Source organism: Limanda limanda, chromosome 8, assembly GCF_963576545.1.
Source record: "Limanda limanda chromosome 8, fLimLim1.1, whole genome shotgun sequence".
Lineage (NCBI taxonomy): Eukaryota > Metazoa > Chordata > Actinopteri > Pleuronectiformes > Pleuronectidae > Limanda > Limanda limanda.
In genome coordinates, this window is record NC_083643.1 from 15,004,742 (window position 1) to 15,019,717 (window position 14,976).

General features: G+C 42.0%; 2 protein-coding genes across 2 annotated transcripts in view; one reads left to right on the forward strand and one right to left on the reverse strand.

Annotated features, from left to right (window-relative positions):
* scaper (S-phase cyclin A-associated protein in the ER) overlaps positions 1 to 8,346 on the forward strand; it is a 58,622-nt gene extending 50,276 nt beyond the window's left edge. The window contains exons 29-31 of the mRNA XM_061077033.1: positions 4,449 to 4,640; positions 6,236 to 6,284; positions 6,596 to 8,346. Of these exons, the coding sequence (XP_060933016.1) occupies positions 4,449 to 4,640; positions 6,236 to 6,284; positions 6,596 to 6,693 (339 nt within the window). The 3' untranslated portion in view covers positions 6,694 to 8,346. The remainder of the gene's footprint in view (positions 1 to 4,448; positions 4,641 to 6,235; positions 6,285 to 6,595) is intronic.
* A 2,037-nt stretch (positions 8,347 to 10,383) lies between these two features.
* isl2a (ISL LIM homeobox 2a) lies at positions 10,384 to 14,238 on the reverse strand. The gene is made up of 6 exons (XM_061077080.1): positions 14,166 to 14,238; positions 13,607 to 13,796; positions 13,032 to 13,291; positions 12,288 to 12,574; positions 11,303 to 11,470; positions 10,384 to 10,500 (listed from the first exon to the last, which is right to left on the reverse strand). Exons 1-6 carry the CDS (start codon positions 14,221 to 14,223, stop codon positions 10,384 to 10,386), a joined length of 1,080 nt encoding a protein of 359 aa, XP_060933063.1. The 5' UTR covers positions 14,224 to 14,238.
* Between the last annotated feature and the right edge of the window lie 738 nt (positions 14,239 to 14,976).

Genomic DNA, 14,976 nt, shown 5'->3' on the forward strand with positions numbered 1-14,976 from the left:
AATATTTAGAGAAAAGCTTAACTTGCTTTTGGGTTTGAAAATCTAATTTAGAAGTTAACGAAAATCACATTTGAGTATAGATTGTCAGGAAACAAGATCCCACACAACCTCCACACAAAGTTGATCTTTGCCAGTGGTCCGGTTCCTGGAACGCATCCATTCAGCTCTGCTCCAAGATGGACGGCGTTAAGCAGAATATTTAGAGCAGCTTGAGCTTTTCTCAAGCTAATGTAAGCATTGGCAGAACACAAAAGCAGCCCGAGCCGAGGCTTGTGCGGCTGATTCACTGTCGGCACTTCAGCTTTTGTTTTTTTAATATATATATATACAAACACACATATATATTTATAATATATGAGAAGCCTGAAAAAAGGCCTCTCATAAAAAGGAGAGCTTTGAAGCTGCACCATACGCTGTGATGTATTCCCTTTGCTCTGAACACATTAATAATTCACCTTATGACACAAAAAGCTATTGGGAGAGTGACATATGTAGACTTGTGTGTTCGTCAACTGTCTCTGGTCGTGAAAGCCACTGAGCCATGTAGCCATATGTTTCATTGTCTGCTGGGTGCGCCAGTAGTGACGTCTTCACAGACGCACACGCACACGCACACGCACACACACACACACACACACACACACACACACACACACACACACACACACACACACACACAAATACACTGAACAAATAAAACTTACTGTATAACTTGACATTTAACTGTGCTGCCTCTTTCCGTCAAGAGCTATGTCCCAGTAATCTCCTTGTCTTTTAGATCCAGTGATTCATTTGTGATTCATCCGCAGCGATGATCTGCTGAATCTTTGAACTGACGGAACTGTAATTTCAAACTGTTGACACGTTAACCCGCCTGATTTCCACTTGCCTTTCAAAGAGACACAAGCAATTTCACAAGTGCGGAAATCTTAAGAAAACGACAGCTCTTCCATGTGTGCATGGAAAACGGCCACACAGACACCAGCCGAGTGAGCTACATGTATATACACTTAGAAACGGGTGTAATTTCAGGTAGTGTATTGACCCTTTTCCCTTCACTGGCTCCTGATATTACCTCTGTAATTAAGTTTCATAAATTGTTTTCTTTATGGCATCTCATGAGCTTTGTATTGTCTCTGGACTGAACATCCCACTCACACATCTCCAGAGCCTAGCCTTATCTGTGGGGGTCATTCCTCTTCTTCCTCTTCTCTACGAGGGCGTTTCCTCTGCCCTGCAGGCCCATGCCGAGCTTTGGGCCTGTAATTCCTGTTAACCTGATGTTGAAACGCTCCCTTCAGCAGTCCATTACTGCCAAGACAACCGAGCCGCTCACTGCCTGCAGGGTAAGTGCAGCTCGTGCAGACCGTAGGGAGCCAGCGCTGGGGAATGCACACTCTGTATCACCCAGCAGAGTAAACAGAGGCAGAGAGATGCAGACAGACGCACTCGGCGCTGACTGGCAGGAGAGGGCCTGATTGTTAGCCCGGTAGATGATTTACACTCCGCTTCAAGGGTGAACGCAGGTCCAACGCACTCAAATTGAAGCCGAGGAAACTTTTAGCCGTTCAGAGCTTTTCAGTGAGCAGTTTCCATTTGTCTGCGCTGTTGTCAGGTTAGTCTCGGTGTTATCTGCGCTACGATCTGGGATGGAATGACAGTGTCAGCTCACAGAGATAAATAAAGAGTTATTAAGTTTTATTGTGTAAACAGCAGGTTTTATTAGGTTGTAAGACAACCAACAGTTACCTTTTTTAAAAGTCAAGTTGGAGTGTCGATGTCAATGTCTGCTTCGCGAGCATCCAGTTGCCCAAAGGCAATTTGCACATGTCTCAATGAGCCATTGTAAATGTTGTAAAGAAGCACTAAACCGTTTGTTTGGCTTACTTTGCTTTGTGGTGTCTGCTGAGCTGTTTCTCTTATCAGTGAAGCAGCTCTACTGTGATGGATCTGGTTTATATTGTGGATGGATGGAGTGTCTGATGTATGACCCTGCTCTGATGCTGCTTATTCCAGAGGTGTTGGATCTGTCTAGACACTACAGTGCACGGAAACTCCTCTACACATTCAAGATCGTCCCTTTCCTAGGGTGACATTTACAAAGAAATTAATATCTTACTTCATTAATCAAATCTTAACTTTTCTTTGCCTCCTGCCGCCGTGCCCCATCCTCCTGCTTGCAGTCTATTTATGCTCTCTGAGATTCTTTATTGCATGGCTGGATGACAACTTTTTCTTCCTCTGTTTCTCAAATCTGTTTTAACTTTAGTTTCCGTTTGAACACAGCGTTTTCCCAGGATTTTGTTTGCGTTTGAAGACATTAACTTTACACACTCTCTGTCGTAATTGTGGACAGTGAGGATGTTATGCAATGGAGGCATCATAAAAGCTCTGCACCGTTTTAAAAACACCAGGGCTCTGAACTTAAGGGAGAACAGAACAGCTAAGACACTTGAGTTTTTACAGGGTCTGTCTTATACACCGGCCAGATGTATGTGTTCAGATGCTTGTTGTTAGTTTTATGATGTCAGGCTTTGAGCTGCAGATACTTCAGCTGGAAGGGGAGAGGTAACACTGCGGCGTAATCTCTGGTTGGAACCCGTTTCGGGCTCTGGTGTTGATCTTCACCTGGTTCGAGGCGTGGAAAGTTGGCCGGGGCGACTCGTTTTCTTTTGTTACCTCCAGACTCTTGCTGCCACCAGGCTTTGTTTTATGTCCTCCTGCGTCAGCCACTTGAGAGCGGACAATTTGTTTAGGCAGCTGAAGATGGAACTGCGCGTAGTTGAGGATTATGAGATCGCTGGGTGATTTGTGGGTTGGATCTCCTCAGAGCCGCAGCTCAAACATCCAACACTCGCTATAGTGTTAAATTATGATACCTCAACCATAAATGTCCCCTGTTAAAACTCATGAATGATTCTCTAGCTTTTGCAGAATCATGATTTTGGCTCTATAATCAATTCAGCTGCATTAATTTATGACCCCCTCCCTCCCCCGTTGCCCGTTCATCTTTGGGCAGTGTTGCAACAGACATGATAAATATGATATTATAGGATTTAGTGGAAGGTAGCATGAAAATACTAAAAGATCATGCACTGAAAATAAGCAGCTCCACCTTGAAAACAACCAGAGCTCTCCCTTTCCCCCTTCCTCCTGTGGATGACTTTGTCCAGTGAGTCCCACATTCCTCTGTGGAAAACACTCATTGAGTCATTGTGGGGATTTTTGTTCGTCTACTGTTCCGCTCACTCACTGAATGTCTTTAAGACTATTACTATATTTCAATCAGCAGAGCAGAAATCATCCCCACACACATTATCTTCGCTTCCAAAATCATCACGTTCATTTCTGCCTGACAAATGCGGCGCTCTCCACATTTGTAAGTATTTGTTATGTGTTACAGTCGAGTTTGTTTGATCTGTTCATATGGATTCTTTAAACAAGCGATGATGGGAGATGACGCTGCTTCGTGTCCCTTTGAACGCCGCTGTAGAGGGCAGCTCTGAGAAGCTTCACCTTGAACTGATAAAAGCAAAGAGTTATCGCTTTGTTTATCCTGCCGCTAAAACTTGGGAGTGCACTATCAAAGGGGAAGCGTATTAGAGAGCTTGTTTTTAAAATCTTGTAAATCGGGTTAATTTATGTCACTGTGACTTGGGGACCTCACCTTGCCCTTCTGGTTTGCATTGGCATTAAGCCCTCGGCTCCTAGAGTGTACCTGTAAAGCAGCGTTGTGGAGGTTTTTTTTGTTTGACTTCTTAGCCACTGGTTCTCAAGGGGTGTTTGGTCCTTCGCCCTCATTCCTCCGAGGCTCGGGGGAGTTGACCGCAGCATTAGGATGGGACCCCGTCCTTTGCACAGGTCCCCTCTCTAATAAAACAAGGCTGGTAGTGATTTGGTTTTAATGCTGGTGGCCCGGATGTGACGCGGTGTGTGATTGACGGACTGTGATGGAGAGCAGGGGTGAAAATACCATTAATGGTATTGCTCATTTCTTAGAGTGGGGGTGGCCTCACTGTTCACACGCCAGCCGTACCCCTGTTGTACTTTGAACACCCTGAACAGGACCGTCACTCCTGCACTGATTCTGTGAATCCGCTGGGTTACTTAAAAGAGCTTAACCGGAAACTTGAAAGTGAAGTTTTCAACCGCTGATAATGACATCAGTTCACACTTCTAATTCTGTTCCCCTTGTGTTGCAGCAGCCCTGCCATTGCTGTTGGTACAAAGGAAGAACAAAACATCCCATCAATGTGTTTTATAGCCTGTAATTGTGTGGTGGGAGGCTGTGCCCCCCAGGTCTCCTCCTAATGGCTTTTTGTGTGTTGTTTTAGTGGCAGATTTACATGTGGGAGGGGCACAGGCCTGTGATTTACGACCAGCAGTGCCACTGACTGGCCGCCTGACTGGCTCAATGACTGACTGGCCGTGCTCCCTGTGTGTTCCAGGTGATAGTGCAGTCTGGCTGCCAGCCCAGCGTGCTGCAGAAACTGTGTCAGCTGCCCTTCCAGTACTTCAGCCACCCGCGCCTCATCAAAGTGCTCTTCCCCTCCCTCATCTCGGCCTGCTACAACAACCCTCAGAACAAGGTCATCCTGCAGCAGGACATGAGCTGTGTGCTGCTGGCTACGTTCATTCAGGTAAACACGGGACTATGGACACACATATACTGTGTATTATAACACTTGTACTTATTATAATAAACAATTCTTTGATTAATTGATTAATTATCAGGACCAAATTAACTGTTGTAGCCCAGAAAACGGATACAAATTTTTCTACGATATGAGTGCCCTTTATCACCACATTGTATATGAATGTAATAAGATCATATACATATATAATGTAAACAGAATATTTTGTGTACAATATATAAAAATTCTGCACACTTTTTTCATTAAACAAAACTAGATCAAGGCAAAATATCCATACTCTGAAACAAATGAAAAGAATATTTTAATTCAAAAAACCAAGATCATTATGTAGATCCACACCAAAGTTCACCTGTTCATTTATATTAGCAGTCTACATACGCCTGATTTATTTCATTAAGATCTCTTCTTTACGTCTTGAGAAATTCACTTTAATGTTGAAAAATGCCCCTTTTTGGAAATGAGAAAAGAAAGTAAAAAACGAGAATGGCTCTCATTAGAGCGCATACCTCCGCCAAGGCCCAACAGTCCCCTTGAACTCCAGCTGCACCAAACTTCACTCACTCAGGTATCGGCCCCTAAATGTGCTTGATTTTTGTCATCAAGATGCAGGAATTATTCCTTATGACAGGACAGAATACTGTCCTTCAATGTTAAAGAGTGGGGGGAAAAATCCTGGATCCACGCCCTGATCGGGATCTGCACCAAAATGGATTCTCCCCTGACCCACACTGCATCCTTCCTCCAAGTTTCATGAAAAATGGTTATTTTGCAGCCAAATACACAAACATAGTAACGAATAAAAAAAGCAGAAAATATAACTTCCGTATCGGAGGTAGAAATGACTGGAGCTGCTTCCCTTAATTAAATCTGCTCCAAAAGTTAATGGGTTCTTCTTGAAATTAATTGCAATGAAAACCTAACCTCTACGGTGGAGGTAGAATTGTATTTTTAAAAATCCACCTCTGGCTTCAAGGGTTTCATGCTTCTAAATAAAACTCAAACTCAATCAAATTCTGTCAAAACTCATCTTTGACAGGTGATGAACCGTCCAGCCTGTTCAGTGGATGTGTAACAGCAGGTTTTTTTTTTTTACAAACATAAACAGCTTCCTTCACAGTGGATTTACCTGCCACTGCTTCAGCTCCCAGTAAACAGCCTGTCTCCTTCATCTTCCTCTAACAACCCGCCCCTCACCGCTCTACAGCCACCACTGTTTAGACACCGATTAACTTCCATTCAAAGGGAGACGAGCTATTGTCATTTCTTTCAAACAAAGCAATAATGCATGGCGTCTTGCCCCGCTGCCCTCATTGTTGAGTTAACCTCAGGAGCATTCCTTGGACTGAGACAATTTCCTCCGGGCTGGTTCAATATCATTTGTTATTCTAAAGAAATTAAGTTTAATCAGAAAACATTTTGATTTAACTGTTACATCAATCTTGTTCAGATTTTTTTTTTTTTTTAAATTGCTGGAAGCTAATTTTAAATAAGGCAAACGGATTTGTATGCACACACAGCGTTTCAAATACCGGCAGTTTACTGTAAGAGTTGACATTAATGCTTCTTTTTAATTCCCCTAGGATTGTGCTGCAAATGAAAATGTGTCCGACAACAAGACAAAGCCAGCAGGTATGTAATTTGCATTTCTGTAATTCCGTAACTATAAAACTGTAGGGATCGTATAGATTTGATATTTTTGATTCTTTTAAGATATTTTAATGGCTTATAAAATGTGTTGAATCATAATAAATTGAAATATAGTTTCTCCAATCAACCCCATTAATATTGATAATTTTGAGGTAAGGGGTTTTTATTGAGAAGATTTCATTAGTTTTTTAATTTTTTAGATTAAATTAAAAATAATTTCTTTCTTTTAAGAAATAGAGAATTTGTGTTGAATACGCAGGATAACATCAATTTTGTTTTCTGTCCGTGCAAAGTGTCCCAGCTGCTGGATTACTGTGAGTTGTCTAACCGCTTTCCACAAGATCAGTGGGACTCGGCGCTGCAGTTCTTCCTGAAGAAGCAGGAGGAGTGAGGACCACTGTGTTCGCACAGTGTAAATACTACAAGAGAGACTGAGATCACAACGTGGTTGAATTTTCTTTCTCTGACTTAGATGTTCTTATATGTTCTTCAGTCGGTGACAAATACTAAGATGTGAAGTCTTTTCCCATGTCGGTCCATCTGTTTCTGTTCTGTACTTTGAAGTCAGATTGATATGTAAAAGGAATTTGCACAAGATGTCTTATTTGTATTATGCGATTAAAAAACACACACGAGTTTTCCATGTAACCTTTAAACGAACGAGTTTCTAAAAGCCTCCGCGCTGGCGAAATTATGTTTAAGTAAGGAGACGTACCAAGTTTTCATTGAGAAGATTTTCTTTGGGTTTTTTAAGGATTTGTGTTGAAAACGCAGGATTACGTCAATTTAGTTTTCTGTCCGTGATAAGTGTCCCAGCTGCTGGATTACTGTGAGTTGTCCAACCGCTTTCCACAGGATCAGTGGGACTGGACGCTGCAGTTCTTCCTCAAGAAGCAGGAGGAGTGATGACCACTGTCCTCAGTGTGGACACGCACAGTGTAAACACTACGAAAAAGACTGAGATGTGGATGTGTTTGAATTTTAGTTTTCTGACTCTGAGTCTACACATGGGGGGTAAATTATATGTTCTTCAGACTGACAAATACTAAGATTGTGAAGTCTTCTTTCATGTCGGTTGTTTTTATTTCTTTGAAGTCGGATTGATTTGTAAGAGGAATTTGCACAAAATGTCTTGTTTGTATTTAGCGATTAAAACACAAGTTTTCCATGTAACTTCTAAACGAACGTGTTTTTTATGCCTCGGCGACAGCCAGTGGTCGGAGGCCTTTTGTTTTCAGGTTGTCCGTCCCATGCCCATGAACGGGATATCTCAACAATGCTTTGAGGGAATGTCTTCAAATTTAGTTCAAACATTCACTGAATCTCAAAGATTAACAGATAAAATTGTGATGGTCAAGGTCACAGTGACAGTTCGTGTTCCCACTGTTAAAACAGTGTTGACACCTCTGAACGTGGTCTGGCGTGATTGGACCGTTATCTGATCAGAGTGCGTTCACTCCAAACACGGAAACCAAATGTTAATATCAGGTGTCTACAGGGTCATAGACTCAAAGATGAGCTGGTTAGATTTTGGTGGCCGAAGGTTCAAAGGTCAAGGTCACGCAGACATTGGCGGGGGAGGGGTGTGCATCCCCTTGCAAAGCTTACAGGCTCCTATTCGTCACTAGTGCGTGCAACATGAAAGCATCAGTAGAGCTTCACGATGGCTGTGGATCAGGAGGGACAGTAAACTGTGGGCTGATGGTTCTTGGACACAGGCCGGGAACTAATCACTCCCGGCCGGGTCACCTGGGCGAGGGTGTCTGACGTTGAAAGACCCGATGACCCCAGGTACCGTCACTGACGATGTGTTCAAGTGCGTCACAAGATGTATGTTAATACCGTGTGAATTTATTGTGTTTGTCTCAGTTTTTTAATGTGAATGAGCAGAATGTTTTCTTTTGTCAGGTTTAAGTTGCATGACCTGATATACATTGTGTTCTGTTCAGAGTCACCGAAAAGTAATATAATATTTTGAGTTATTTACATTTCTGTATAAAATACTATACTGATGTTTATGTATTCTGGTTTCCTCATTTTTATTCCGTGCAAATTAAACAACTTTAAAGTTAAACCATGACCCGAACCTCTGCTTCTGCTCTTTTTTGACTTGTATTTCCATCAGTTAGATCCTCATTAACTTTACATTTTTAAGACATGACTATGGGTTGGTACATTTCTGCAAATGGTGGAAAACAAATGCCTCTACTGAATCTCAAACTCCTGAAAATAGTAAATTTAAACTAAACTGAAGTTCTCGCAATTTCTCGCAACATCTTGAAGGAAATATAATTTTCAGACAAATACTTTAAAGTTTTTCAGCATATGCGTTTTAAGGGCCCCATCTCCCCCTGTGCACGGCCTGTGCTCATCATTGGAGGCTTATTAGTCTAAATTGAGAATATAGTGGTAAAGTTTAAAATTTGAATTGCCCAACATTAGATCATCATGATAGCTTCCCTTTAGTTCAGCACATAATGAAAATCAACCTGCACATGTACACGCAGGATAAAAGCCTGTGTGTTGATTTGGGGCTTTGGCCTCATTTATACCGATCACTGTCTATTTACTGTCATTATTCTTTAATTAACATTTCTGTAAATATCATGTTGCCTCTGCTGTGTCTCCTGTCCACCCTTTTAAAAGATTCAGTGCGGGAGCGTGTCTTAAAGACTTAACAGGATTTGGATTCTCAGCGAGCCTCCGGTTTCCTTCCACTGATAAAAACCGATCCCTCCCCAACAAATTGTTGAGGTGTAGAGTGTCAGTCCGGGCTTGACCTGTGACCCGTGTGCTCCCTTGACCGGCGGCTATTTGCCATTGGAGGATTTTTTTTTTTTCTCAAGTGGAATGAAAATAAACTCGGGACGCGCCAGGATGCGTCCGTGGGCTGGAGGCAGAGTCTCCTCCGTGTTGTTGTGGGTCCAGTCGGTGTGGATCCTCCTGCAGGTGATGCCAGATGCTGATAAGCGGCCGCCCCTGTCTAGACTTGCAAACCGTGGGCCTCAGGTTAGATGGCATTAAGCCATTTGTTTAGCTTAATCAACTTGATCCTTTTTATCACTGTATCTGGAGGAAAACATACTAATGTTTGTTATGATTGGGCCCATGTTAAACCCTGGCTGCTGCATCCAGATGCCTTAATAGCAAAGATTACCATGATGATCTCAATTAAACAGGCCTGAGGCTGCTGCTTCTGATTCTCTGACCTCTGACACACAGGCCAAATGTTACTAATATCTTGTCATCCATCTGTCACTGATCCACTTGGCTGAGAAGGACTGTTTTGTTTTTTTAAATCACATTTAAAAATCACTATAAATATATTTGGTATCCACAATCTAACCGCTTCTCTTTATTTAGACCTTAGTGTGTTTTTACAATAACTAAACCTCTGCAAAGTTTGAATTTGAATCTCTGAAACCCGGTCAAACATTATAAGAAACATTTCCATTTACCTCAACACTGATTTATTTTATTGTCCGGTGCTATAATTTAAAAAAAAAATCCCTCACGGAACAAATGGATTTTTTTCATGCAAATAATCAGTTAGAGCTATGCTTTTATTGGTAAGATCCACTATGTCTGTCCTCGTAATAAATAATATTAATAATAACTTAATTTTCTTCCTGCAGAAAAACGAAATGTACAAGAGTCGATATTGAAACTTACAAATCATGCATCATCTACACATAGTGTGTCTCTGGGTCTGATAGAAACGTACTGGTATGTGTTAAACGCTCAGACGTCCAGTTACAGGATGGTTCCAACATATTCCCCATCACGTTGTGTCCAGCTCAGGCTCATGCATCAGGCGAGGAGGCCAACGCTGTGTCCATCAGCAGCTGCCCAAGTGTCCTTGAGCAAAGCCGGGGTTAAAGGGAACAGTCAGACCTGGATACATCCTCGATTATAATCCATCCATCCTGGTCCCTTACAGGGGTTTTCTTCTTGATTGAATGTCACTGCGCGCCTCCTCCTCCTCCTCCTCCTCCTCCTCTTCCTCCTCCTCCCTGCAGCCGCTCAGAGGAGGTGCGGGGTGTTGGTGGGTGGGGGGGCTCGCGGTGACCTCCAGGACCCCTCACGTGTCCACCGGACTCGGCACCATGCTGTTCGGTGTGTCCGGTAACTGCGACGACAGGGAGGTCACGTCGCTGCCCGAGGAGTTGCCCAGAGAACCGGACTCAGAGAAGGACACCTGCCGGAGGATCGAAGGACACATATTAGTTTTCATGTATTTATTTACAGCATCAGACTTATGTCTATAAAAAATATATGGAATCGCTTTAATCAGACTCATTTATCCGATGATGAATGAACTCCATGGGGATCATCATGAGGTTTGGCACAATACACAACTTCCTTGTTTACACTTTAAAAAGCACATGTCGTTTAAACTGGATTTTCATTTAAAATTACAACTGAACCTAGTATACATTAGTTCGATTTCCATTTATATTTTTATTTTTTATTTTTCATATTTCCTCTCACATTTAAAAGTATTGCAGGTTTACTTATGATACTTTTATCTATTTTTTAAATCTCTCCGTTATCTTACAATTATATGATTTTATTTAATATCTCACTATTTTACAATTAATATTATAGTTCTATTACATTTACAATTTTTAAATTTCTTTACATTTCTAAGTGTTGCATGTTTACTTATTTTTACTTGAATGGTGTTTTTGACTGTCTCCGTTGTGGGACTAATCAAGGATTAGCTTTTTTAAATCTTATATATATCAGCATCATCATCATCTTCATCATCATCATCATCATCATCATCTTCTTCTTCTTCTTCTTCTTTATCAACAACAACAACAACAACATATTGACTAGACCATCATCTTAATCAGAATTAATCTTCAATATCAATAAATATAACAATCTTAAATAAAACATCTCAACTTTTTCTCTCAGTGTGTGGTTAGTCTATTCCCCATTCGCCCTTTATAGACGGATTGAGTTTTTACTTCTAATAATAATAATCCATTTACCAGTTGTTGGAAGGCGGGCTGGTCCAGGTCGCTCTGCAGGGCGAAGTCGCTGAGGGTTTTCCAGGGAGGCTGGTAGGTCTGCACCTCCACCGGGTTCCCCTGCACCGTGTTGTCATGCCGGATGGGGCTGCCGGCCACCAGAGGGGTTCCCGTCATGCCCTGCAGGTTCTACACAAGAGAAATACACTCAGTTCAGCCACTTCTTAAACCGGACAAGTTTATTTCTGAAACAACGATTCTCTCCTGCTTGATAAGTCTGGTTAATGCAAAAGATGAATACAAATCAGAGCTGTTTTCTTCTGAGACAATAAACCCACTATTGCAGTAAATGAACATTTAATTTAAGTTCATTGTTATGAATGTATCATGAATCTATAGAAAATGCAAACGTTTAAATAAACTGTGACTTTAGATCTTATTTTACAAAGGTAAATAAATAAAAGTAAAATAAATAATAAACTCGCCAACATTTATTTTTGTCTCTTTTACCAAATTCACTGGCCCTATAACACAATTAAGATCATTTAAAAAACACTTTAATATAAATGTTTTTTGGTTTATGAAAATTTCGCCTCCCGTCTGAATATTTACAGAATCGCGAGGAGACAAAAACAAGCTGTCGGAGGTTTTTATTCTAGTTCTTTAAAACTTTCATGGCAGCAAATACTTCATTTTCTAATTTTTTTTATTTACAGTTAGGTGTTGTTTTATATTCAAAATCTGAATTTACAATGCTTTTCACCTGACAGTGCATATTAAATATAACTTTGTCTCCACTAACACTGGACATCATCTGGTTCCTGGTTATTCACACGCTCTGTTGTTGAGGTTTCAATATTTATTATTGAATGAGTGAAGGAATTCATCACGTGTTTTACGGTGAAATAGAGACAATAAGCGAGAGAATATTGTGCAGATGTTGCACAGGTTGATTTGACTTAATGAACTTTAGATGAATACAATACAAAGTGTGGGACCAACTCACGGTCTTGTCGCTGTGCTCCTGCAGCTGCAGCTGCTTCATGAGGATGGTCCTCTTCTTGTCTTTGCAGCGCTTGTTCTGGAACCAGACGCGGATCACCCGGGGGCTGAGACTGGTCATCTCCACCAGCTGCTCCTTCATCAGGGCGTCCGGCCGCGGGTTGGCGTTGTAGCAGGTCCGCAGGGTGTGGAGCTGCTTCTCGTTCAGCACCGTGCGGATCCGGGTGGTCTTCTCGGACTGCTTGTGGACGTGGCCCCGGTGATGTGGGGGGTGGCGGACCGAAACCGGTTCTGGGGGTGGGGGAGAGATTTCATTATTTTATATTAAAGAGATTATGTTGTATAAAAAGGCCTCGATTGAAATGCATAAATAGATTATTAAACCTGCCACCTGTATTATGAATTACAATCAACAATTTATATCCAAACATAACAAAGTCTACGATTTTATACTTGTTTACATTTTTTGTTGTTGCATTAAATGCCAAATTTTATCAGGGTGTCGGCCTATCAGGTCAATGCGTCCATACAGTGAACAGACAAGAACAAATTAATACAAATATATATATATAGAAATATAATTATGTCTGACTGCCTCAATATGAATGTATTAAGACCAGGGCTATATATCCAAACAAAATGCACTTATTATTTAGCAAGTAAGAGCAAGGATCATAATAATAATAATAATAATATTTTTATAATAATAATAATAATAATAATAATATTTTAATAATAATAGTAATACCTGAGATGTGCAGCGGTCTGCTGTGGATGCTGCCCGGGCTGAGCGGGCTCCCAGCAGAGCTCCGCTCCGCCAGCAGACCGTGGTCCGCCCGGCACAGCAGCTCCTCGTCCCGCAGGCAGAACTCGTCCCCGGGCAGGAGGTGTCGACTGCACACCGAGCACCGAAAACACTCCATGTGGTAGACGCTGTCCCGGGCTCGCATCACCAGGTCGCTGCTGCAGAAGCCCATGTTACACTTTGCACATTTGATGCCAAATAACCTGGGGAACGGAGCAGATCGGTGCCATGAATACAGTGTCCCTGAATTATCCTTATTATTGCATGAAATGGAAGTTACGCTGAGCTGCACCAGTCAAAAGAAGCACAATAGAAGCAGATAGAATAAAATAGAAAAAAGAAACACACAAATCTGTTGCAGGCCTGCAGCTCATGATGCACTTTTGCGCACTTTGCCACATCACTAATATCCTGCTCCCTCGCCTCTTTCCTTTTCAACAAAACAAGGCCTCTAAAAAAAAAACACACACACAGGAGAGTATTTTAGAATAAAGTCCTGCACATTTCGACCTCCATACCTTGCATAGTCTCGTTTACAGTAAGTCTTTCCGTCTCGCACGAAGCAAGTGCACGTCTCGTCCAGGTACTGGCTGCACTCCGCGCACTTGAGGCAGGCTGCATGCCACTCCAGGTCCGGGGAGACTCTCAGGATGTACTGGTCGTGTATCTGACTTCCACAGCCCACACACATTGCGATTCCCGACTTCTCTGCGTGAGAGTGGGACCGTGCATTAATGCATTTTAATCCCCGTGTGACTTCACCTGCAGGAGAGGAACTGTTGTTTGTCGCAGCGGAACAAACATGCCAAGAATATTGCGCTGAATTATTATTATGATGAGGCCACAGCAGCTGAGAATATCTCCAGCTGCATGTGTCGCTGTTTAAATATAACTTTCCTTTAGAGTCTCATAGAGTCTCACTCAAGCTGTTGACTATGCTTTATAGTTTCTGTTTTACATATTATTCTGCAAGCTTGGAAATTAATGGAGCCATTTAACATCTAATTCAAGATCCTACACGCCTGGTAACAGGAAAAGAAAACTCCCCTTTCAGAGAGTTGAGTAGGAGTATCTTACTTTTTGAATGATCCCCCATATCATCCAAGAAAGAAGTGTTGAGCAGGATATCCACCATACAGGAGAAGTGGCCCAGTGCGGGGCGACAGAAGAAGAGGAGAAGAGAAGAGAGGAAGAGAGGAAGAGGAGAGCGTCCCGTCCCTGGCTGGATGAGCAACTTGTATTCCTCCGACGAGAGAGAGAGAGGGGGAGAGCGAGAGAGAGAGAGAGAGCGAGAGAGCGAGAGAGAGAGAGAGAGCGAGAGAGAGAGAGAGAGAGAGAGAGAGAGAGAGAGAGAGAGAGAGAGAGAGAGAGAGAGAGAGAGAGAGAGAGAGAAAACAAAGATCCTCGACCAGTGACGTAGACCTGGACCTCTCTGAGTCCGGGGAGAGTCATGCAAATATCTCCTGCTGGACCCTCGCTTTTTCTTTCCTCTTCGGCTTCTGCTGGCTGAGAAGATATACGTGTGTGTGTGTGTGTGTGTGTGTGTGTGTGTGTGTGTGTGTGTGTGTGTGTGTGTGTGTGTGTGTGTGTGTGTGTGTGTGTGTGTGTGTGTGTGTGTGTGTGTGTCTTATAACTCCCTCTACAATTATACAGACTCATCACAACAGCATATATTTAGATCATTGTTATTATTTCTTTTGGGATTTAATCCCCTTGTTATTTTTCTATTGGTTTATAATATACGATAATTGGTATAAAATTAAAATATAATAAAGTAATACGTGTTTGATTTTATACCAGATTATCAATATAGCTAATTATGCCAATATATAAATTACCTTGTGTTTAACAGTTTCGCCATGAGGTTGTTTTTTACTGGTTTCTCCGA